This window comes from Garra rufa, chromosome 2, assembly GCF_049309525.1.
Source record: "Garra rufa chromosome 2, GarRuf1.0, whole genome shotgun sequence".
Lineage (NCBI taxonomy): Eukaryota > Metazoa > Chordata > Actinopteri > Cypriniformes > Cyprinidae > Garra > Garra rufa.
Genome location: NC_133362.1, coordinates 14,763,488 through 14,790,032, shown reverse-complemented (window position 1 = coordinate 14,790,032; position 26,545 = coordinate 14,763,488). Strand labels below are relative to the sequence as shown.

Below are 26,545 nucleotides of genomic sequence, written 5' to 3'. Positions count from 1 at the left end.
AACACTCTATTTGGCATCAGGCTCTTGCCGTCTGACAGAGCGACGTCTGCTAGCCCTGCCCGGCGAGCTGTGCCAAGCGGTCTTCAAACCACGCCACCCAATTAGATTACAGCAAAATAGCAGCAGTTCTTTTCCCTCGAAGCGCAGTCGAGAAGATGAAGAGCTATCTGTGTAAGCAGATATCTGACTTTAGCTGACTTAACACTGCGAGGTAGAGCCGGGAAGAGAAGTACATTAGTTACGCGGCGGTGTAGTATGTCTTCGCAGCTTTGTTATTCGAGACAATAAAACAAACCCAATTGCAGCGAGTACATTCTGTGACTACGCCTTGATGAATTAACTTTCAGAGTCGCCTAATTTAAAGGACTTGGCGTGCTCATTATATTTGGATGCGCACTCTATTACCTGTAGACGCCTCCAAAGGTCAGTGGAATCGAGAAAGCGCTACAACGCAGACTGGCAGTTATCCTCAAAACGTTCAGAGTTCACTAACTCTTTAGTGAGTTTGTAGTGAGCGTAGAGCACTTAGCTTCTCTAATTGGAGCCGTATTTCAACGGCTTGCATCAGTTAAACAAAACTGCTGGGAATACGTTTCAATCTACCACCTATGGGTCTAACCTCAAAGACGGAGGTGCTCGCAGGAGATGGAGGAAAACAAACCTCGCAACACTACAAATATCAAACGAAATGCCCTCTGGCCATGCCGGCTTCATTGAGTCTCCATGGATACTGGTGTAAATCACTGTCTACGCACGAACCTTGACGGGACCTACCCTCGTCGCAGAGGAGACCCTGCCTCCCGTAGGGGCAAAGACACGCCGCTTCGAGCCGCGTCTGGGGAACGCAGGTGGCGCCGCGTGCGCACGGGTTTCGCTCGCAGGCGGTGAACTGGCACAGCTTACCGGAGTAGAGCGAAGGACACGCGCAGAACCAGCTCTCCGCATCGCTGCACACAAGGAACCAAAATAAGAGGGGGGGAAAAAAACAGAGATCATTAGTACACCAATGAAATGTACCCTTACTGCATCATTACCTTCGGTGGAGTTTGCGTAGAAAGCATAAATTGCGAAGGGGCATTGGGGGGGTTGAGAGTGTCAAAAAAGCAGAGGGGAATACAAATGAGAAGACAGAGCAGAAGTGATGGAAGTCATACATCACCGGCCTGAACTCTAGAGCATCCCTGTCAGATGGACCAACATGAACTGAAGACTAAGTAAAAGAGCATTTTTTGTTCTTTTGCAAAGTGAAAACATTCTATACATAAAGAAATGAATAGCACTTGATATTAGATAGGATTATATTGATGTATAAGATGAAAGTCAAGTCTGTGATCTAGAACAGGGCTTTTGAAATCCCTAAGAGGCCGGCTGACAAGTTCAGAAAATCAATTCTTTAAAAACATGAGAACAATTAACAATAACAAATAAAAGAATTAAGTGACATTAATAAAAAAAGATTTTACTTGCAGATAAGATGCAAAAAGATATACACCGCCTTTCAGGAAGATTTTTCATGTTTTTAAAGAAGTCTCCAAGAAGATCCATTTATTTGATGAAAAATACAGAAAAAAGAATATTAAGAAATATTACAGACATTTAAAATAACAGCTTTATTTTAATATACTTTAAAATATAATTTTTTTTCTGGGACGCAAAGCTGAATTTTCATCAGCCATTACTCCAGTCTTCAGTGTCACGTGATCCTTCAGAAATAATTTCAATGAACCTAGAAACTGTTATACTTTTTTCAGGGTTCTTTGATAAATAATAAGTTAAAAAGAACACCAATTATTCCAAATATTTATCTTTTCTAACAATACATGTATTTATTACCACTTCTAATCAATTTAACACATCCTTGCTGAATAAACGTATTAATTTCCTCCAAAGAAAGAAAAAATGTACTGACCCCAAACTTTGAACGGTAGTGTATATGTTAATACATTTTTCTATTTTAAATAATTGCTGTTGTTTTTAATGTTTTATTTCGCAAAGAATTACAGATTCCAAAAAAATATTTTTGTAAGCAGCACAACTTTTTCCAACATTGATAATACATCAGCATATTAGAATCATTTCTGAAGGATCATTTGACACTGAAGACTGGAGTAATGATGCTGAAAAATTCATCACAGGAATAAATTCAATTTTAAAGTATATTAAAATAGAAACACACTATTTTATATAGCAATATTATTTCACAATATTACAGTTTTTTCCCTGTATTTTTAATCAAATAAACACAGCCTTGGTGTGCATAAAATACTTTTTTTAAAAACATAAATAAACATTAAAAATCTTGCTGATCCCAAACTTTTGAACGGCGCTCGCATTTACTTTCAACATCGATAATAATGAGAAATCTTTCTTACACACCAAATCAGCATATTCGAATGATTTCTGAAGAATAATGTGAAGACTGGAGTAATGACGCTGAAAATTCATCACAGGAATAGATTGATTTTTACAATATGCTAAAACAGAAAACAGTTCATTTAAAATGTAATAATACTTCACAAAATTACTGTTTTTGGTCAAACAAACTTTGTTGATCATAAAAAAACTTCAAAAATATTAAAATCTCACTGACCCCAAAACTTTGGAATGGAGGTGTACATGAAAATATTTTGCTTTCTTAATATTTATTATTGTGGCATTTTTAACATGGATTGGACTGCCCATGTTTTGAGATCACATGCCCAGTCGTGTCATGCTGTTACTAAAAACAATGTTTACTTTATATAGCGCTTTCAGGCAGTGCTCACCCAGGATAAACATCTAGACAAAAAAAAAAAAAAAAAACATCTAAACAGTATATACATAATGCAGACATAACATTATACTTGGTGAAATGTCCATTTTAGGAAAGTTATAATATGAAGCATGGAAAAAGCGAAAATAAAAAAACACAAAAATATGTCTAAGACCACAGGGACAAAGAAGACTCAGCACAGATAAACAAAAACATATTGAGTGCACCTTTCAAAATCACAGATTGATTTAAATAAGAGCATAACTGGGCCTGAAGGCCATCTGCAAATATAGACTCACATTCTGCTGATGTTGATCCAGCCTCACTGTAAGCGAATGATTAGAAATGCTCGAGCTAACGGCTGACTGCCGAGGTGCAATTCCGCAAACGGAACTTTTATAATTCCAGGCTTTATCCCCAAGCGAGAGGTAGAGGGTGGGCCAGCGTGATAAGCAATATTCAGACAAGAACTTCATAAGCTGCCGGAAGACGTAGACGGTTTTCAAAGGTATAATATCAGATACAGGAAGGCAATGGAGGAGTTTCAGATCTATAAATTAATAATGTGTTTTGAGCTGCAGCACAGCTGAAATGAAATATTTACATTCTGTCACTGGGATTTCCAACCAGTGCGAGTGACTGATACATAAACACACACACAACAATACAGAAGATTCTTAAAACCTGGGCATGGAAGGATTTAAACAAAAAATAGAATCCATTAATATATTCAAATAAAGTCACTGGCATGCATTCAAATGTTACAAAAATAATCGCACTGGACAAGACAACATGCGACCTTCCCACACTCTAAGACACTAATCAAGTGACCTCCTTTGTACACAAGCGCTCTTCGTAGCGTTACCAGGGAATGACAGCGGATGGTTTGTCACTGCCTTTCAGGACAGCAGGGGGTAATGCCGCGGCAGACTGTGAGATTATTGCCCCGCATTATGTAGAACATGCAAACACATCTGTTTCTGTGACTGATTGCCCTTCACCAGCCATGCGAGCTCAGACTGACGCAGGGAACAGTCAGGAAGAACATTCAGGTGTCTGCTGCATATGGCGAGCACTAGTGTTGTGCAAGTTACTTTCAAAATGTAATACATTATATATCACTAGTTACTGTCTTTTAAAAATAATTAGCTACATTACAATATTACTGTCTCTAAATTGTAATGCATTGCACTACTTTTAAGTTACTTTCATCAAAATATCCACAGATTATAAAATGCCAAAATATAAGTTTATAGCTGCTCATTATACATTAAGTTTAGGATAGCTAACATAAAATTATAAATAACACCGGTAAAAAAAAAGCGAAGTGTTATAATGTACAATAATTAAACACAATAAATAGCCTATAGGCTATTTTAAATGGTTTTCAGAACAAAACAAGAATGAAGAATATAAGTTGCTAAACAAGCCAAAACGAATGAGGGTAAAAGCGAAACTGAAAGGAAACGTCATTGTTCTGATGCAGCCTACCTCTCTCATTCGGCATCAATCCAAATAAATGTGTCCATATTCCTGATGCATTTAAATGCCAAACTATTATGTAAACCAGGATTTGTACTTAACGCGCTTATAAAACATCCTCCTCACATGAGCAAATATGTGTTTGGCCCGAGCTCAGGCTGAACGGCACAGATTTGTACAGTACGCACTATTTAATTTAACCAGTGTTTCTATATTTGATTGACTGTATTTTATTCTTATAATTAACAGGCTGCAACTTTTGCAATGCTGTGTGTGCATGAGGCGCCGGCGCAATCAAATAGCGGAATAACTCTGTCATTTTTGGTCTTACAGATAATTCAAAACTGCAGTGTGTTTACTTTTGTTTCTGTCATCTCGGTTTCCTTTCCGTGAACTTTTGTAGAGCGCCGCTCCACACAAAAATGAACCAAACTCAGCAGCATATGTCACTCAGTCTTTTCGTTTTGAAAATCTGTTAATTGGGCTATTTATGTCAGATATAATTTGCGTATTCATACATACGTATTACGCACTTAACGCACTCAACGCACTTAAGTACTCCTTTCCTTTTTCTCACTCTTCTTTCTGTCCTTCTCTATCATGTGTTTCCAACTCATTCCGGTGCTCTCTACACACCGCACTAATATCACACGCTCACGTCGACGCAATATTTCTAACCTGCGTCCTATCGACACCTCTTCCACTGAACCTTTCTCTTTCACAGTTGGACTCTGGAACTGTCAGTCAGCTGTCAACAAAGCTGACTTCATTTCAGCATTTTCTGTGCAATCTGGTCTGAGCATTCTAGGTTTGACTGAGACCTGGATTCGTCCAGAAGACTCTGCAACCCCAGCTGCTCTTTCTAATAACTTTTCCTTCTCTCACACCCCTCGTCACACTGGAAGGGGTGGGGGTACGGGACTTCTTATTTCTAACAACTGGAAATACTCAACCCATTCTCCTCTATGCAATTACAGTTCATTCGAATCTCATACAATCACTGTAACATCTCCTATCGAACTCCACATTGTGGTAATCTACCGCCCTCCTACTCAACTTGGCATCTTCTTAGAAGAGCTGGATGGGCTGCTGTCCTCGTTTCCAGAGGATGGCAGCCCACTTCTAGTCTTTGGGGACCTCAACATTCACCTTGACAAACCCTATGCTGCTGACTTCCATTCACTTCTAGCTTAATTTGATCTACAACGCGTTATCACTACATACACTCATAAGTCTGGCAACCAACTTGATCTCATTTACATGCGAAATTGTATTTCAGACAACATTGCGGTCAAACCCCTACACATCTCTGACCACTTCTTCATTACATTTGACCTACATCTTGCTACTTGTGCACCCCCAACCCCTCTACCTGTTACTTTTAGAAGAAACCTACGCTCTCTCTCACCCTCCCATCTTTCTTCTTTAGTATCCTCCTCCCTTCCCTCTCCTACTCACTTCTCATCCCTGGACACTAATGCAGCAACTGACACCTTATGCTCCACTCTTACCTCCTGTCTAGATGTTATATGCCCTCTCTCCTCCAGGCCAGCACGAGCTGCTCCGACAACCCCTTGGTTATCCGATGTTCTTCGTGAGCATCGCTCCAAACTTAGGGCAGCCGAGAGAAAATGGCACAAATCTAAGGATCCATCCGACCTCAGTATGTATCAGTCTATGCTCTCATCTTTCGCTACCCAAGTACATACAGCCAAATCTTCATACTTCCACAACAGGATCAACAATTCTCCAGACACACGCAACCTTTTCAAAACATTTAATACACTGCTTTGTCCCCCTCCACCACCTCCCACCACTTCTATAACAGCTGATGACTTCGCCACATTTTTTTACAGACAAAACTACATCGATCAATAATAAGTTCTCAGCTCCACACATACAGGAACTAAAATTGACCACACTCACGGCTGGAACTCCCCTCTTCTCCTTCTGTCCTTACTCGGAGGCAGAAGTAACCAAACTTTTCCTCTCCAGCCATCCGACGACATGTCCTTTAGATCCTATCCCCTCACACCTTCTCCAAGCAATCTCTCCTACAATCCTACCGGCGCTCACACACATCATCAACACATCTCTTCTCACAGGCACTTTTCCCACTACATTTAAGCAGGCCCGGGTAACCCCACTGCTCAAAAAACCTACACTTAACTCTTCACTCATTGACAACTACAGACCTGTCTCTCTCCTTCCATTCATAGCAAAAACACTGGAACGGGCTGTTTTCAACCAGCTATCCTTATTCCTCTCACAGAACAATCTACTGGACTCTAACCAATCAGGGTTCAGAAGCGGCCATTCAACTGAGACTGCGCTACTGTCTGTCACTGAAGCCTTGCGGACGGCAAAAGCTGAGTCCAAATCATCAGTACTCATCTTGCTGGACCTATCTGCAGCTTTTGACACTGTGAATCACCAGATCCTCCTGTCCACCCTCTCAATGCTGGGCATCACAGGGACTTCACTTCGCTGGTTCAAATCCTACCTCTCTGGTAGGTCTTTCAGAGTGGCCTGGGGAGGGGAGGTATCCAAAACTCATCAACTGGTCACTGGGGTTCCTCAGGGGTCAGTTCTTGGACCTCTCCTCTTCTCCATATACACTACATCTCTGGGCCCCATCATACAGGCACATGGCTTCTCCTACCATTGCTATGCTGATGACACACAACTCTATCTTTCATTCAAACCAGACGATCCATCGGTAGCTGCACGGATCTCAGGCTGCCTGGCGGATATCTCTGCATGGATGAAGGAACACCATCTACAGTTCAATCTAGCAAAGACGGAACTCCTTATCTTTCCTGCCACTCCATCTCTACAGCATGACTTCTCCATCCAGTTAGGTTCATCAACAATTACCCCATCGACTTCAGCCAGAAATCTGGGTGTAATCTATGACGACCAACTGACTTTTAAAGACCACATAGCTAAAACTGGTCGATCTTGCAGGTTTGCATTGTACAACATCAGAAAGATCAGGCCCTTCCTAACAGAGCATGCTACACAACTCCTCGTCCAGGCCCTGGTCATTTCCAGGCTGGACTACTGCAATGCTCTTTTAGCTGGTCTTCCAGCATGTACAATCAAGCCTCTACAAATGATTCAGAATGCAGCAGCACGACTGGTCTTCAATGAGCCCAAAAAGGCCTATGTCACACCTCTCTTCATATCACTGCACTGGCTACCGGTTACAGCACGCATCAAATTCAAGACACTCATGCTGGCATATAGGACAGCCACCGGATCATCACTTGCCTACCTCCATTCACTACTACACATCTACACTCCTTCCAGAAGACTGAGATCCTCTAGTGAAAGACGCCTCATTGTACCACCACAGAGAGGTATTAAATCACTGTCCAGAACATTCTCGTTCAATGTCCCTGCCTGGTGGAATGATCTTCCCACCCCTATCCGGAATGCAGACTCCTTAACAGCTTTCAAACGACTGCTGAAAACCCATCTTTTTCGACACTATGGGACTCAATAAAAAAAAAAAAAAAAAAAAAATTCTCCTCTCTTCTTGATCCTCCCTTCTAGCCTGTTTTTCCTCTCTTTCTTGATCTTCTCCTTCTAGCCTGCACTCTTCTAACAACGCCTGATATATGGTATTTTTGAGCACTTCCTATGTTGATCTGCCTCCTTAGGATGAATCACTTGTTGTATTCCCAATTGTAAGTCGCTTTGGATAAAAGCGTCGGCTAAATGAATAAATGTAAATGTAAATGATATATAGACTATGATTTAATAAAAACAGATTTAGTCATTTTTAGCTTATTTTTTGTTGCTTGTCTGCGCTCATCCGTCATTTTTCTCTTCTCTAACTCCCACTGTCTACACACCGGACGCGAGCGACGCGGCTCGATGTGCTGCGACAAAATACAATGTAGACAGACTTTAGCTAATGCTTAGCTCTTCGTTAGTTTAGTGTTAGTGGCACCAGTCCAGGTGTTTCCAGGAGCTACTCGTGCTATTTCTCCATAACGGGAGTGTGTCCATCTCACAAATGTAGAATCCGTCTCTGCAGTCATCTCAACCATCGAATTCCAGCAACAGGAAGACAAAATATTTTACTTGTGGACTTTTTTTTAATTCACAAATTAATTTTGAGTTAAAATATGTTGATGTAACTTGCGTTACTGAGATTGTAACGAGTAATATTATTACCTAAATTGTATTAGTAATGCGTTATATTACCGCGTTACAGCAAAAAGTAATAAACTACAGTCGTGGCCAAAAGTTTTGAGAATGACACAAATACTAGTTTTCACAAATGGCGCTTTTCCACTACACAGTACCAGCTCGCCTCAGCTCGCCTCGGCTCGACTCGACTCGGCTCTGTTTGGTTTTCCACTGTGTAAAAGTTGTACCTGTACCGGCTTCCAGGTACTTTTTTTCGTACCACCTCAGGCGAGGTTCCAAGCGAGCTGAGTCGAGCTAAGGCGATACTAAAATGTGACGTGAAAACACAGCAGACTACTGATTGGTCAGAGAGAATCGTCACTATTCACTGCGTCATCATTGCACGCGCCAGCAATAGTATCCAGAATAACCCCGCCATTTTTAAAAAGTTTGGCCAGAGATTGCGTGACATATCCAATCCATTACATATTATGGCAACTCGGAAGAATACGCCATGGTCAAACGAGGAGGTGCAGACAGCGGGTGTGTGTCGCGTAGAAAAGACTGAGATCCTCAAGTGAAAGACGCCTCATTGTACCACCACAGAGAGGTATTAAATCACTGTCCAGAACATTCTCGTTCAATGTCCCTGCCTGGTGGAATGATCTTCCCACCCCTATCCGGAATGCAGACTCCTTAACAGCTTTCAAACGACTGCTGAAAACCCATCTTTTTCGACACTATGGGACTCAATAAAAAAAAAAAAAAAAAAAAAATTCTCCTCTCTTCTTGATCCTCCCTTCTAGCCTGTTTTTCCTCTCTTTCTTGATCTTCTCCTTCTAGCCTGCACTCTTCTAACAACGCCTGATATATGGTATTTTTGAGCACTTCCTATGTTGATCTGCCTCCTTAGGATGAATCACTTGTTGTATTCCCAATTGTAAGTCGCTTTGGATAAAAGCGTCGGCTAAATGAATAAATGTAAATGTAAATGATATATAGACTATGATTTAATAAAAACAGATTTAGTCATTTTTAGCTTATTTTTTGTTGCTTGTCTGCGCTCATCCGTCATTTTTCTCTTCTCTAACTCCCACTGTCTACACACCGGACGCGAGCGACGCGGCTCGATGTGCTGCGACAAAATACAATGTAGACAGACTTTAGCTAATGCTTAGCTCTTCGTTAGTTTAGTGTTAGTGGCACCAGTCCAGGTGTTTCCAGGAGCTACTCGTGCTATTTCTCCATAACGGGAGTGTGTCCATCTCACAAATGTAGAATCCGTCTCTGCAGTCATCTCAACCATCGAATTCCAGCAACAGGAAGACAAAATATTTTACTTGTGGACTTTTTTTTAATTCACAAATTAATTTTGAGTTAAAATATGTTGATGTAACTTGCGTTACTGAGATTGTAACGAGTAATATTATTACCTAAATTGTATTAGTAATGCGTTATATTACCGCGTTACAGCAAAAAGTAATAAACTACAGTCGTGGCCAAAAGTTTTGAGAATGACACAAATACTAGTTTTCACAAATGGCGCTTTTCCACTACACAGTACCAGCTCGCCTCAGCTCGCCTCGGCTCGACTCGACTCGGCTCTGTTTGGTTTTCCACTGTGTAAAAGTTGTACCTGTACCGGCTTCCAGGTACTTTTTTTCGTACCACCTCAGGCGAGGTTCCAAGCGAGCTGAGTCGAGCTAAGGCGATACTAAAATGTGACGTGAAAACACAGCAGACTACTGATTGGTCAGAGAGAATCGTCACTATTCACTGCGTCATCATTGCACACGCCAGCAATAATATCCAGAATAACCCCGCCATTTTTAAAAAGTTTGGCCAGAGATTGCGTGACATATCCAATCCATTACATATTATGGCAACTCGGAAGAATACGCCATGGTCAAACGAGGAGGTGCAGACAGCGGGTGTGTGTCGCGTAGAAGATTACATCACGGCAGTTTCTTGCAGCGTCGCTGGAGGTACAGGTACAACTTTTACACAGTGGAAAACCAAACAGAGCCGAGTCGAGCCGAGTCGAGTCGAGCCGAGGCGAGCCGAGTCGAGCTGGTACTGTGTAATGGAAAAGCGCCAAAAGTTTGCTGCTCAACTGTTACATGACATTTATGCGCAGAGTCAGTATTTGCAGTGTTGGCCCTTCTTTTTCAGGACCTCTGCAATTCGACTGGGCATGCTCTCAATCAACTTCTGGGCCAAATCCTGACTGATAGCAACCCATTCTTTCATAATCACTTCTTGGAGTTTGTCAGAATTAGTGGGTTTTTGTTTGTCCACTCACCTCTTGAGGATTGAGCACAAGTTTTAAGATCTGGGGAGTTTCCAGGCCATGGACCCAAAATGTCAACGTTTTGGTCCCCGAGCCACTTAGTTATCACTTTTGCCTTATGGCACGGTACTCCATCGTGCTGGAAAATGCATTGTTCTTCACCAAACTGTTGTTGGATTGTTGGAAGAAGTTGCTGTTGGAGGGTGTTTTGGTACCATTCTTTATTCATGGCTGTGTTTTTGGGCAAAATTGTGAGTGAGCCCACTCCCTTGGATGAGAAGCAACCCCACACATGAATGGTCTCAGGATGCTTTACTGTCGGCATGACACAGGACTGATGGTAGCGCTCACCTTTTCTTCTCCGGACAAGCCTTTTTCCAGATGCACCAAACAATCAGAAAGAGGCTTCATCGGAGAATATGACTTTTCCCCAGTCCTCAGCAGTCCAGCAGTACTTTTTGCAGAAGATCAATCTGTCTCTGATGGTTTTTTTTGGAGAGAAGTGGCTTCTTTGCTGCCCTTCTTGACACCAGGCCATCTTCCAAAAGTCTTGGCCTCACTGTGCGTGCAGATGCGCTCACACCTGCCTGCTGCCATTCCTGAGCAAGCTCTGCACTGGTGGCACTCCGATCCCGCAGCTGAATCCTCTTTAGGAGACGATCCTGGCGCTTGCTGGACTTTCTTGGATGCCCTGAAGCCTTCTTAACAATGCAGTGGAAAGTTTTTTTGGGATTAAGTTAATTTTCATGGCAAAGAAGGACTATGCAATTCATCTGATCACTCTTCATAACATTCTGGAGTATATGCAAATTGCTATTATAAAAACTTAAGCAGCAACTTTTCCAATTTCCAATATTTATGTAATTCTCAAAACTTTTGGCCACGACTGTACTGTAATATATTACTTTTGTAATGCGTTACTCCTAACACTGAGCACCGTACGCAGCCAAATGTGTATGATCACAGGAGAAGTGTTTACCACTCTTCAAAGAGAGTCTTGACATTGCACTGACATATTTTGTATTTTGATCATGACCCTTTTATTTTAAAAAGAAAAAAGGGAAATAGACATGAAATCAAAGTTGTTTTGTGGCTTTAGTCAAACAACGTTGAGGCCATCTATAAATGAATAAATAACCTTCAGCAGATATAAACATGCATGACCAAAATGAAAAAAATGCACTGGGTAAATAAGCTCAGACCACTTAAGTTCACATCACCATTTTAGAACGACTCACTGTAATACTGTATAAGATTTCCATTTGAACCAAAAGCATAAATCTAATCTATACACTACCAGTTTCAAAGCAAAATGCAAAAGTGTGTCAAAAGTGTGATTTTAGGTTTAAAAATGATGAAAATTCATATACACTACCAGTCAAAAGTTTTTGAACAGTAAGATTTTTTCTTTTTTAAAGAATACTCTTCTGCTCAAAAAGCCTGCATTTATTTGATCTAAAATACAGCAAAAGCAGTAATATTGTGAAATAGTTTTACTATTTAAAAAAAAAACTGCTTTCTATTTGAAAATATTTTAAAATGTTTTTTTCCTGTTAACGAAAAGCTAATTTGTCAGCATCATTACTCAAGTCTTCAGTGTCACATGATCTTTCAGAAATCATTCTAACATGCTGATTTGCTGTTCAAGAAACATTTTTATTAATATCAATATTAAAAACAGTCGAGTACATTTTTTTAGGATTCTTTCAAGAATAGAAAGATCCAAAGATTTATGGGAAATAAAAAGCTTTTATAACATTATACATTACACCATTCAAAAGCTTGGAGTCAGTATCATTTTTGGGGTGGTGGGAATTATATAAATTAATACTTTTATTTACCAAAGGATGCATTGAATTGTTCAAAAGAGATTTATAATGTTACAAAAGATTTCTATTTTAGATCAATGGTGTTCTTCTGAACTTTCTATTCATCAAAGAAACCGGAAGCATGCTTTTTTGAGCAGCAAATCAGAATATTAGAATGATTTCTGAAGGATCATGTGACTGGAGTAATGATGCTAAAAATTCAGCTTTGAAAACACAGGAATGAATTACATGTTAACATATATTGAAATAGAAAACAGTTCTTTTAAATAGTACAAATATTTCAAAATGATACTGTTTTTGCTGTACTTTAGACCAAATAAATGCAGGCTTGGTGAGCAGAAAAGACTTTAAAAAACAATTAAAATCTTTTAACTGGTAGTACAAAATAAAAATTTACATTTTAGCATTGCATTTTTAAGTGTGCTATAAACTATACGAATACTTGTATTTTTATTTAATACTCACTATTTATATTAAGATATAACAGTACATACAGTACACTAAATACATATTCAGTACACTAAATAAATAAAGCACAATAATATTACTATTACTACGAATGATTTTTTTTTTAATAGTTATATTTAATGGGCACTTGTGTGTATACGCAAACGCATACAAACACGTTAAAATGTCTGAGGTCGATAAAAAAGGTGTATTTTGTTTCTCTTAGTTTCTTATGCTCACAAAAGCTGTATTTATTTGATCAAAAATGCATAAAAACAGTGATATTATGAAATATTTTTTTACAATTAAACATAACTGTTTTCTATTGTTAGATACTTGAAAATGTAAAATATCATGTGACGCAAAGCAGAATTTTCAGATTTTTTTTGTGGAAAATGTAATTTTTTTTTAAAAAAGATTTTTAGATAAAGTTAAAAAGAACAGCATTTATTTGAAACAAAAATCATTTGTAACATCATAAAAGTCTTTACTGTCACTTTTGATCAATTTAATGTGTCCTAGCTGAATGAAAGTATTAAATCCTAAAAAAGTTTTTGAACAGTGTATATAATCTACTCAATTCCTTGACTCATTCTATTGGATTTCCAAACATTACGTATTTTATTTATTTTTCTCCATTAAATTGGATTAAAAACTCAATTAGATATTAATTAGACACTACTCACTGCATTGCAAAACCATGAGGTCACTGCGCAAACATTTGCCACTGTTCTTGGTTAAGCTCTTAGAAACATACTGTTGCTAATACGGTTCACAGAGGTCATCCTGCATTCAATTACATAAAGATCCTGATTTAAATGAACTCGATGACCGTGGGGTATTATGTAAGCCAGTCAAGAGACTGAAACCAAGAACATTTGTCTGTGTTTGGCCAGAATGGAGGTGAATCAGAGGCCACCGCTACAAAGCAAGAGACATGGGAATAAAAAACACCAAAACTTTTCTTTGTAATCTCTGTGATATGCTGAAAACCCGGCGACAGATGTCTTCACTAAATTGAGTCAAATGCCTTCCTGACGCACACCTCTCCCAGCAGATATAATGAGCTGCCATCACCACTGACCATTTCGGCTGCAAAAGTGAGCTTCTGGAAGCATACATGTATGAATAATTTAACAAGGAAAGCGTTCTCCATGTCTGTTTAAATAAGGATGCTTCAAGAAAATAAGGTAAGCATACAGAAAAAAAGTCTGACTTCTGCACAGACTGTAAACATTATGTGACCCTGGACCACAAAAACAGCTATAAAGGTCAATTTTTTTAAATCTGAAAGCTGAAAAAATAAGCTTTCCATCGACGTATGGTTTGTTAGGATAGGACAATACAATCAAAATACTGAGAAAATCACCTTTAAAGCTGTCCAAACGGAGTTCTTAGCAATGCATACTACTAATCAAAAATAAAAATTTTATATATTTAAGGTAGGAAATTTACTAAACATCTTCATGGAACATGATCTTTACTTAATATCCTAATGATTTTTGGCATGAAAGAAAAGTCGATAAATTTGACCCATAGAGTGCATTTTTGGCTACTGCTACAAATATACTTGTGCTACTTACAACTGGTTTTGTGGTTCAGTTTTACAGGTATCAGTAAAATAGATAAATCTTCATTCTGTTTAATAAAATCATCTGATAGTATTAATAAGTCAATGTAAACCTAGATATTTTAACAATACTGACCAAAGGCAGTATTTAAAATTCAAAGATCTCAGCTGTAAACGTGACACGCGGCAAACGGCTCACCGGAGACCCAAAATGGAGAGGCTGGTCCTCCAAACGTGCTGGATTGCCTGTTTAGTGGGCCAAGCACTCGATTATACACTTGGGCGGGCGTGACACACTCAGTAAAAGAGTTTAGTGCTCAGCTCGACAGCGAGGTGAATGATGTCGCTTTACGGGAATGAAATGAACGGCTGATGTACAGCTGTTCGCTCCTGCCCTCCGCATGCTCCAGCCGTTACCCGGTGGAGGTGGGCAGAATCTGTCTCAAAGTCAAAGGATTACAACCGTTAAAGCCATGAATCACTGTCAGAACTCAACACTAGTAAAGCGACTTAAAACAGAAAGCCAAGTACCCTGAATGCTCAAATCATGTCCAAATCCACAGCCATATATATGCACTTTTGGAAACTTTTAAATGTGACACAGAGAAAATGGATGAGGAGACCTGAGGTAAAATACCATTTCGCAAGACAAAAATAGAGAGAGAAATGATTCTAAGCTGAAGCAAAAGACAAGGAAAGAGGGAATATGTTTGAGAACCATCTGTTGAGAAAAAAAAAAACTAGCCTGCTAAGCTGCTGGCTTGGAGAAAAGGCCCATTTTTTGTGGCAACGTGCTCCCATCCGCTCTTCTCGGCTAACTGGGATTACCATTAGGACATGTTCCAGGGCTATTATCTGCCTCACATGAGTGCAGCTAGTTTTATGCTTTTAAAGTAAATGCAGACTGTTATTTTATTTTCAATGCAAAGGCTAAGTTCTCCACACAACGTCACAAAAGAAAATAATAGCCGCTGCCTTTCAGGCTAAAAATGAATGATTACATACAAGACATCTAACCAGCGTATCAAAAGAATCCCATGTGATCAAAGAGAATACTCTGGTGATTTGTTTACAGGAAACTGCTTTGTGGGGGAGAAGATAAAAGAAAGGACAGGCATCACCACAGAAAAAGATCATTCAAACACAAACCAAATGTCCAGAATGGACTTCTCAATGGCTCATCACAAATGTCAGTGAAGGGGGTAATGTACCAAGTTTGTTTTTGAGATGTTTTTTTAAAAATCCATTTTTACAGTGCACTTTGGTGAAATGTACTTCTCAGAGATGGGTTTAGACATATGGATGCCATAAGATATTGTCATTCAATTATACAAATTATAAATTATTATTAGTAATAGTATTATTACTATTGTGTACATTGTTAATTGGTCAGATTTGTCAAATAAACAGGACAGAAGTTTGGAAAAACTGAGTAATTATTTAAAGGAGACCTATTTTGCCCCTTTTTACAAGATGTAATATAATGGCGCTTTTCCACTACACAGTACCAGCTCGCCTCGGCTCGACTCGACTCGACTCGGCTCTGTTTGGTTTTCCACTGTGTAAAAGTTGTACCTGTACCTCTACAATAGTACCTGGTTTGTCATAGCGACGCTGCAGGAAACTGCCGTGACGTAATCTTCTACGCGACACACACAGCACCTCCTCGTTTGACCACGGCGTATTCTTCCGAGTTGCCATAATATGTAATGGATTGGATATGTCACGCAATCTCTGGCCAAACTTTTTAAAAATGGTGGGGTTATTCTGGATACTATTGCTGGCGCGTGCAATGATGACGCAGTGAATAGTGACGATTCTCTCTGACCAATCAGCAGTCTGCTGTGTTTTCACGTCACATTTAGTATCGCCTCAGCTCGCCTCAGCTCGCTTGGAACCTCGCCGAAGGTGGTACAAAAAAAAAAAAAAGCCGGTACAGGTACAACTTTTACACAGTGGAAAACCAAACAGAGCCGAGTCGAGTCGAGCCGAGGCGAGCTGAGGCGAGCTGGTACTGTGTAGTGGAAAAGCGCCATAAGTCTCAGGTATCCCCAGAATGTATCTGTGACGTTTCAGCTCAAAATACCCCACAGATCATTTTGAAAATGCCTATTTTGAGTGGAAGCAGAAACACAGTTTTTGCGCATTTCTCTTTAAATGCAAATCTATTTTTAAAGCCATATTCTTTAAACTTCTGATATAGGGTTTCTGGACGCACACATTCGAAGCATGCACACAGAAAGCGGCTGTCACACCGCATGTGAGTAAGTTCTCTTTCATGTCTTTTTGTACTTAAACTGTCAAATACACACAAGTTTATGTTACAAAACAGTCTGTTATGTCTGTGAAGATAAACAGCTAGGAAAGAAATCGCATGTTTATATTAGATCTGTGTGGCAGCAGCGTAATATGCAGTAAATACATTAATAAATTAGACTCTAAATAGTGTTCTGCCGGCCAACAACAAAATGGTTAGCATACTTTGCTCAAAATTTTGCCATGGTGTAAGAAATGGTACTCTGTTGTCGTTTGCGAAAACTAAATGGTCATGCCGTGGTTAAAAACGTTTAGATTAAAGGTTGTATCAGCGATTTCTAGCCTGAAACATAAAGTGTAAAATTCAGCTGATCTTTCATCACGATCCGCTCGCTGCCTGCCCCATAAATTGTCTGTGAAAAAACCGCGTCTCTCTGGTCAGCCTAGGGTCCGAGATATGCCAAAAAAACAATCGGCACTACCAACCATTCCACAGCAAAAACAAACATTGTTCCAACCAATCAGCGTCAGGGGTTTGGTGTTGTGGACTTTCGCTCCGCCTCCCTCACATCCCTGCACCAGTAGGAAAGTCCACAACACGAACACCCTGACGCTGATTGGTTGGAACACGGTTTGTTTATCTGTGGAATAGTTGATAGCGCCGATTGTTTTTTTGGCATATCTCGGACCCTAGGCTGACCAGAGAGACGCGGTTTTTTCACAGACAATTTATGGGGCAGGCAGCGAGCGGATCGTGAATAAAGGTCAGCTGAATTTGACACTTTATGTTTTAGGCTAGAAATCGCTGATACAACCTTTAAGGGGTGATAATATTATAAGATCCCCTTTTCTACGTCACATGGGGATCGAAATCTGAATGTTATTTTTTTTTTTTTTACATGCTTGCCGAGAAAGGCTTACCAAAACATAGTTACTGGGTTTTTCTTTTTCACATTTTTTTGGTTTGGTAGATACACAGGGGACCCGATTATAGCACTTAAACATGGAACAAAGTCAGATTTTTATGATATGTCTCCTTTAATTCGATTTAATTGATGATTGGTCAGATTTGTCAAATAAATTAAAAAAGTTTCGAAAATTGGAGTAATTATCACAGTAAAAAATCAAACAAATCCCATTATTATCATTTCATTATAATTGTGTACATTGATTATTGGCCATATTTATCAAATAAACAACAGGACAAAAGCTTGGAAAATGTGAGAAATTATTATAGGAAAAAAGCCAATGTCTGAATCTGATTGCATATCACATTTCAAATTATGAACCAAAACCGCACAGTAGGCAAGAGTTATTTGTTATTTCCATACAATAGTCGCTTATGGATTTTATATCGCAATATTATTTTTTGCATACACAGTATATATAATGAGTGAATTTAGATCATCGTTGTTGTACATAAAGATAAACAACACTCTGTCTCTGTGTTAGGAAGTGTTTATGTTTAATTTCAGAGCCAGTTGTATGTATCCTTCAAGAAAACCGCTCCACAGCTGTCAGATGCAGTGCCCCTGAGCGTGTGCCGAGTGCCTGTGCTTGCACTGCTGCAGTCAAGCACGTGACCAGCTGAGCAAAAGGCATTTTCAAGAGTGACATTTACATGGATTTGTAATAAATATCTCATTAGATGAAACTAAAAAACTCTGGTGGTCTCATGTTGACAAATTAACCTTTTGTCATGTTTTAACACTTCACATCACAATTCTTGAACTGCAGAACTCTGCTGAAGAGCCATTCTGGTCAGAAACACAAATTTGCTAAATGATTGTATTGCAGCAGAATAAATTAATAATTTTTAGCACCAGTATACTATGCTACTACTAAATATGTTTTTCTAACATTCCTATAAAGTTATATGCACCTTATTTTTCAATGTAGAAATAAGACTATAGGCGAGACATCCAGTTCATTAGCCTCTACAGGGAAATAAGGAGAAGAATAACAACGTGCAGTAAACGGTAAAACTGTTTGGACTATAAACCAGTGTGTTCATAATTAAGATAATACATTAAAATAATATGGTAAGACATCAATTTGCAATACCAAGCAGCACAACAAACTGTTTTGTACAGCTAAAAATCGCCGGACACGGATGAGACCGGAAAATTCTATTGTTGGGTCAACAACCCACCTGAACTTACAAATTATCTGCCACCTACATTGCATTAACAATCATTTGGAATCGGATCATGACTTACTGAACCTAACAGAATCCTGACAAGCCTGAAGGTTTGTGCCCAAAAAATGCTTTTAACACAGAAAAGTAGGTATAAAACTCATATAATGTGTAATTTTTAAACATTGGTTGTAGGCAACACAAAAACGCTGCTGTGGTTTAACAAAAAGCACATTCATACATCACTCGCGTCCCTGCAATCAGGCCTCTGATTACTGCTATTTAAAACTCAAGTGAGCATCTTCATAGCATCCGCATATCATTGACAATATTTACAAACTCCATGCCCTGGCAAAAGCACTAAATTTAGTAGGAAATTGCTTGTATGCCAAATATTGAAAACTTGAGAGATGCTTGTGAAAGAATGCTGATTGCTGAGCATGACAGCTACTGTACATGTACAGTGAGGAACTCCTCGGGTCACATGTCATCTACTATCCAGTGAGCCGACAAGAATAAACAATACACGGCCAATTACAATCATTCCCATCTGCAGATTGTTTTAACAGACACACTGAAAACATTATTTGCACAATGTAGCCTTTGAGATGGTTCTTTCTCCAAAACATAAGGACGTTAAATCATACCTGATACAGGTTCCTCCATTACGGCAGGGTTGGTGCTGGCAGACTGCGGCGTCGCAGTTCTGAATGTTTTGGCCTCTGATTGCTTCCCCCACCACATTCAGCTCTTTGGAGCCCATCTGCAGTTCACGTATGCAGCCGTTGAAGCCAGAGACTTTCCCACTGTTGTGGTGCAGCTCTGAGAGGGATGGAACGCCACCAAGAAATGTGGGGCCGAACACCACCTGAGCGTTAGGAGGAAGAAAGGCGACATATGTTAACAATAATAATGATTTTCTGTTGTTAAAGAGATTCATGTTAAACTAGCCTGCATTTTAAAGGGATAGCTCACCCAAAAATGACAATTCTATCATTAATTATTCTCCCTCATGTCGTTCCAAACCAGTAAGACCTTCGTTTAAGATATTTTTGATGAAATCTGAGAGCTTTCTGACACTGAATAGACAGCAATGGAAGTGACACGTTCAAGGCCCAGAAAGGCAGTAAGGACATTGTTACAATAGATTTATGTTAAATTATGTCAAATATTCAACAGTTTCTTCTCTTCTGTGTCAGTCTTCGATGCACATTCATGACAGTCCCATTATGCACAAAAGAGAAGATATTGTTGAATAAAGTAGCAAAAAATGCAAAAAAAAAAAAAAGGTCTTGTTTTCAGCCAACTACAAATTCTTAAATCAAGAAGGATTTTCTAGGTAAAAATTAATGCCTTGTTTTCAGAAAGAACAAGTCAAAATTAAGTGCTTTTTTGCTTGAAACAAGCAAAATTATCTTGTTTTCTGTTTGAAATAAGATTTAATTTTGACTTGTTTTTTCTGAAAACAAGACAATAATTTTGACTTGTCTAGAAAATCCTCCTTGATTTAAGAATTTTGAGATATTTTGGCTGGAACAAAAAAAAAATTATATGTAAGAAAAGCATTTTTGCAGTGTATTTTATTTTCCTTTGTGCACAAAAAATATTCCTGTAGCTTCATAAGATTAAGGTTGAACCACTGATGTCACATGGACTATTTTAACAATGTTCTTACTACCTTTCTGGGCCTTGAACATGTCAGTTGTGTTACTGTTTATGCCAGGTCAGAAAGCTCTCTATTTTGTATTTTATACAAAATATCTTAATTTGTGTTTTGAAGATCAACGAAGGACTTACGGGTTTGGAACTACATTAGGGTGTGTAATTATTGACAGACTTTTCATTTATAGAATTTTTCATGGGTAAACTATCCCTTTTAAGATGTTTTAATGTTTTTTCTTTCTTGGTGAGTCTCATATGCTCACCATTTTTAAATGAAATGTAGAGTAAAATCCTTAAATTCAAAAAACAAAAAAAAAAAAAAAAAAAAAAAAAAACACTTGACTAAACTTTTGATTAGTAGTGTATATTTTGGGACAGTTAAGTGTTTGATTTTGGCGAAACGCTACTTATTGTAGGGTTGCCATACATTTTATTCTTTCCTATGCAAAGATATGTCATTAGGGTGTGTACTAACCATTCTGAAGTCAATGGCTCTTAAACTCTAGAAATAATAATTAGAGATAAAAGCAAAGTTTTTATCTTTGAAAGGATTTCTGTGGAGCCGCTACAGTAGCTTTAAGGACCTTTTGCTGTGGTATGCATTTAGCAATTATTGTTCATTTAGGTCAAAAGTTAATTATTCTTTTGAAAAAATACAGTTTATTGGTTTTGATCAAGACTCAATTAAACATCTTTCCAATTTACAATAACATTAGCGAGCCTGTCTGAGATATTTTTGCCTTCCTAATCATTTATTCCTATTCAATTAAGTAGGCTGGACAACAAACTTTATACAAACTTTTGAAACAACATATTAAGACAAACATCTTATTTCCATCAGTCTTTTCTTGCTTTGTTTTACAATCCCTAGCAACTACCTAAAACACTTGCCCAGTAACAACTAACAAACCCTTAGCAAGCACATTTATACATATATAACTATTTATGTAAGTTCTATATAGTTTTCAAACAGCACTTCATATTGTCTAACTATTCAAACTACACAAGGCCTTTATAATTATAAGGCATACAACTAACCTTCAAACAGTTTTACACTTTCAGAATGGGCTTTGTTGTCTTGTCCATTTGACAGACATTTCGATAAACAACTTTCATTAAAGCCTCCAGTGATTTTTTTATGTTTATGCAGCTCTATAAATGGATTTGTGAGGCCATTATATTCTGATTAACTCTCTTATAGACTCTTGAAAGTGTCTGATTATTGCAGCACAGCTCTCTCTGAGGTTCTCATCAATTAGGAGACAAACATGAACCAATTATTTAACTTGAATGATCAAACTTATTTTTTTGCAACAAAAATCATTACACCAGCTCTCAAAATGACTGAGCTGTCTTCTTTACAAAAAGCAATAGAATAATAACATACCTGACTGGATTTTATAAAAAAACAAACAAACAAACAAACAAAAAAAAAAAACCCTGTAATATTGTGAAATATTATTTAAATGTAAAAAAAGTTTGTGATCAGTACATTTTTAGGCTTTCTTTTTTTAAAAGAAATTAATATTTTTATTCAGCAAGGATGTGTTAAATTGATAAAAAGTGATAGCAAAGATATTGTTAGAAAAGATTTCTATTTTGAATAAATGCTGTTCTTTTTAATTTTTTATTCACCAAAAAATCCTGAAAAAATAATCACAGGTTCCAAAAAAAAAAAAAGTTCAAGTAAATCAGAAAATTCATAGATAAATTATAGACTGTCAGAGTCATTCAAATGATTGAATATGCGGAAGCAGGTTTACCTCTGACACAGGCTCATCCATGTATTTCTGCTGCTGATTAGCAGTTCCATTACCAGCAGCTATTTCAATGATACAGAGGCGGTCATTGTCACGAGACGGCAATGCATATCTAAAAGAGAGAGAGACAGAAAGGAGGAAATACAGATCAAGAATGCGAGAGTAAGACAGAAACAGGGCATAGGAGGGAGGAAGGAAAATCTCATTAGATCATGCAGCATTCACAATAAATCCATTTAAGCATGAAAACTACACAAATTGGTGAAGGGAGTTCTGGGCTACTACTAGGCCACTCCACAGAAGAAAAATCATTGACAAGCAGTGAAAATATTCATCTTCTGAGTTTGTGTTCTGTCTCCATCCTTTGCTATTCTGCTACTCCAGCAATACATTTTCTCAATCATCTCAAAATGTCAAAAGACAACTCCTCCCTGCTCACGGGCTGAAAAATAATCCATTTCAGCAACCTAATGCGACAGTAAAAGCTTCTGAATGTTTCAGCAATCTCCCCCATGAAGCTTTCAACTGTTGCTTTGCCTATACAGTTGAGGTCAAAAGTTTACACCCCCCTTTCAGAATCTGCAAAATATTAACTATTTGACCAAAATAAGAGAGATTATACAAAATGCATGTTATTGTTTATTTAGTACTGACCTGAATAAGATATTTCACGCGTAAGACATTTACATACAGTCCACAAGAGAAAATAATAGTTGAATTTATAAAAATGACCCCTTTCAAAAGTTTACATCCCCTTGATTCTTAATACTGTGTTGTTACCTGAATGATCCATAACTGTGTTATTTTTTTTTGTTTATTGATAGTTATTTATGAGTCGTTTGTTTGTCCTGAACAGAAAAATCCTTCAGGTCACAAATTCTTTGGTTTTTCAGCATTTTTGTTTATTAGAACCCTTTCCAACAATGACTACGTTTACATGGACACCAGTAATCTAATTAATGACCTTATTCTGAATAAGACAATAATATGATTAAGCTGTTTACATGAGTTGCTTTTAGAATATTCCTTTCATGTTGCCATTTTACATGTTATAGTACATAGATCGATTAATGACACACATCATTAGATCAGTTCATCTTCGTTATAGACTTTTGGATGTTTCGGTTTTAATTTTACAAAAGCTTGAAGTGGCTCTGGACATATGCAACAATTTTTTTTAGAATGTGTGAGTTAAAATTTGCCGTGGTCGCATTTGTGCGAGTGCATGCTGTGCTGCCCTAAAGCGTCTGCTCCATACAGCAAGCGTTTCAGAGCCAGTCAGTTTTTAGGGAAAAATAAGTTAAATTTACCCTGATCAATTCAAAATGTCAAAACCTGAAAGATTTTTCTAAAAAACATCTGGCAGTTTAACTGTTCAGGACAAACAAGGGGTTTATGAAGAACTATCACTAAAAAAACAAAACAAAAAAAAAAAACAGCTGTGGATCATTTGATAACAACACAGTATTAAGAATCAAGGGAATGTAAATTTTTGAATGGGGTCATTTTTTTTTAATAAATTCAACTATTATTTTGTGGACTATATGTAAAACATCTTTTATGTGAAATATCTTGTTGTATGATCCCTTTTGATAAAATAATTAACATTTTGCAGATTCTGAAAGTTTGACCTCAACCTGTATGTTGACATGATCCAACTGTTATTCTGCACAAAAAATAAATAAATAAATAAAATAAAATCACCCGAAAAATACATGTAATTGGCATCCATATGCAAAAAGTCATGGATTTCCTCGCTGTCCAATCAGCTCTTTCAGGCACTTGAAAAACTTGAGACTTATTCAAGCACCAGCTTTTGATTTCAGCCCATGTTGGGTTCAGGGCAAGGAGGGGAGAAAAATCCCCTCTCCTTTAATGACCAGATGCGAGCAATCAGGGCGATTGCCCTCATGCTAATTTGAAACAGCCTTGCAGGACACCTCCCTGAAGGCAATCAAAGCCCTACAACTTCAGGTAGCACTAATTACAACACTGGGGAAGTTATGAGAGTCGCTCTGCATACAGATTGACAAATTAATGCCCGATTGGGACTACGAGAAGGAAATTCAACGTGACTGACAGCCCGCCGCTGAACCCGTATTGCTGATGAATCCTGAACATAAGGACATGAGCTGATTCGATTGTTCGCCGAGGCTCCTGCAACGACTTTAATATTCTGATATTAGTCCAAGTAGCGTGATGTTATGAGGTACTAATTATTTTAATCATGGCTCGATAATCACTTTAGGTGCATAGGACAGCTGTTTGCATTTATAGAGACTTCTCATCAGGTTTAATGTGTCCTATATGATATGATGATGATTTTAGCGTTGGCAGCAAATGCAGGAGCATGCAGAAACATTTGACAATTTTAACACTAAACCTGTTATTAGGGTTAGAATTTAAATAAAAACTATGTAGGCATGTAAAAAAAAACTAATTTAAAAAACAAATTCAAAATGTTAATAAAAACTACATTAGTATGTCAATCACACTAAAATAGCACCGGTTTAACAAATTATTGGCATGGTATTTTAAAGCAGTATTATGGGCAATTGTGTTTAAAACTAAACTCCTTTCCAGCTCATGTAACAGTTTTTTTCTCCAGACACATTTAAATGCCACCCACTGAGATCTACAGGGGTTTGTCCCTTTAGAGCATTAAACCAAATGAACCACAGGCAACAAAGAGAGTAAAAAACATATTCTACAAACACTCACATTCCATTTACGCTGGACAGCCCAAACATGATGTTAAACAGGATTTAAATGTCACTTTATAAAGTGTGGCAGATGACACAATCTTAAAAGGCTACATGCTACCAAATGGCACAGACAGCTAATATTTCTCAAGGCGCCTATTAAAGAGATCTAAAGGAACATCTAGTGCAGCGCTCCGGTGTCTGTGCTGTGTCTGAGCATGACTGTGATGATCTAACTGGGCGCTGGTGTCATTCTTTCTGATGAGCTCTTGTGGACACATGGATACAGTCCTGAGGGAACACAATCAGCACACTGGCTATTTACAGAAAGAGAAAGGACACTATTTAGTCATGTGGGAGTCTCAGTCAGATCTCATTATCTGTTTTACTTGAATGGAAAACTTTTATTTCCTAAAAACAAACAAAAAAAACACATTTCTTAAGCATTCAAACTTTGAGCCGAAAGTTTGTTGTCGGTAAGATTCTTTTAAAACGTGTAAAAGGAGTGTTTTTTAATGCTCATCAAGACTGCATTTATTTGATCAGAAACAGTTAAAAAAATAGTCATATTGTGAAATAGTTTTACAGTTTGAAATGTAATTTTTTTCTATGATGGCAAAGCTGAATTTTCAGCATCATTACCCCAGTCTTCAGAGTAACATAATCCTTCAAAATTTGGTCTAAAATGATTTTAGTCACTCATTGTAGGAAGCTGTGTATCAGGGATGTTTCTTCTGAGGAGGCATGGAAGGCAGTGCCTCCTTAAAATAGATGAGAAAAAAAATTGTACAAAAATATAACAATGCCAATATAAAAAAATACACCTTTAAAAATGATTCTAAAGACACATTGTCCAACAGTGACACCTGCAGGTAAAGTTAGAGCAGGAGTCCACATCTCTCTTGCCTCCTGAGCCCATTGAGTTTTAACAGACTGCCAAAAGCGTTTTGTGAGTTTGATGGGGGGTAATTGAGAATGCATGGGGGAAGTATGTGTATGACATCAAAGTACACATTCACTGAACAGTCTGCTCAGCGCCGTTTTAAATCAAATACACCTAATGCCGTTTGCAAGCATGTTCATTGTTGCGTGCATAAGATTTTATTTTCACCACCTGCAAACTCACAAAGAGCGCATAAAAAGGCACTTTATTACCTCCTCGTTGCTCCATGTTTGCCCTCTGCTCATTTAGTTTTGGATACACCGCTTGTTCTCTTCGTGAAATCATGTTGCATAGTGTCGCATTTTGTCATTACTTGCTGTTTTTGGTTCGTTTAGAAGTCTTTAGTCTGTGTTGCAATTAAATTTCATCCAAACAGCAACAGGGTTAGTTTGGAAGTGGACCAAGACCCATCTTTTTAGAAGTCTTGGTCCGCTTGTTTGGTGCACACCAGGGTTCGGATGGCAGTGTTTACACTTACTCAAATGAACCGCACTAACAGAGCAATCGCACCAGGGTTCGTTTTAATCAAACCAAACATGACAAGCGTGAACTCACCCTTAGTGTCCAGAGGTGGG

At 38.2% G+C, this 26,545-nt stretch overlaps 1 protein-coding gene across 1 annotated transcript in view; it reads right to left on the bottom strand.

Moving 5' to 3' along the window:
• eys (eyes shut homolog) overlaps window positions 1-26,545 on the bottom strand; it is a 303,309-nt gene that overhangs the window by 20,502 nt on the left and 256,262 nt on the right. Inside the window, exons 37-39 of the mRNA XM_073834888.1 lie at window positions 22,329-22,437; window positions 19,551-19,771; window positions 775-947 (exon numbers count right to left, since the gene is read on the bottom strand). Coding sequence (XP_073690989.1) covers window positions 775-947; window positions 19,551-19,771; window positions 22,329-22,437 — 503 coding nt within the window. The remainder of the gene's footprint in view (window positions 1-774; window positions 948-19,550; window positions 19,772-22,328; window positions 22,438-26,545) is intronic.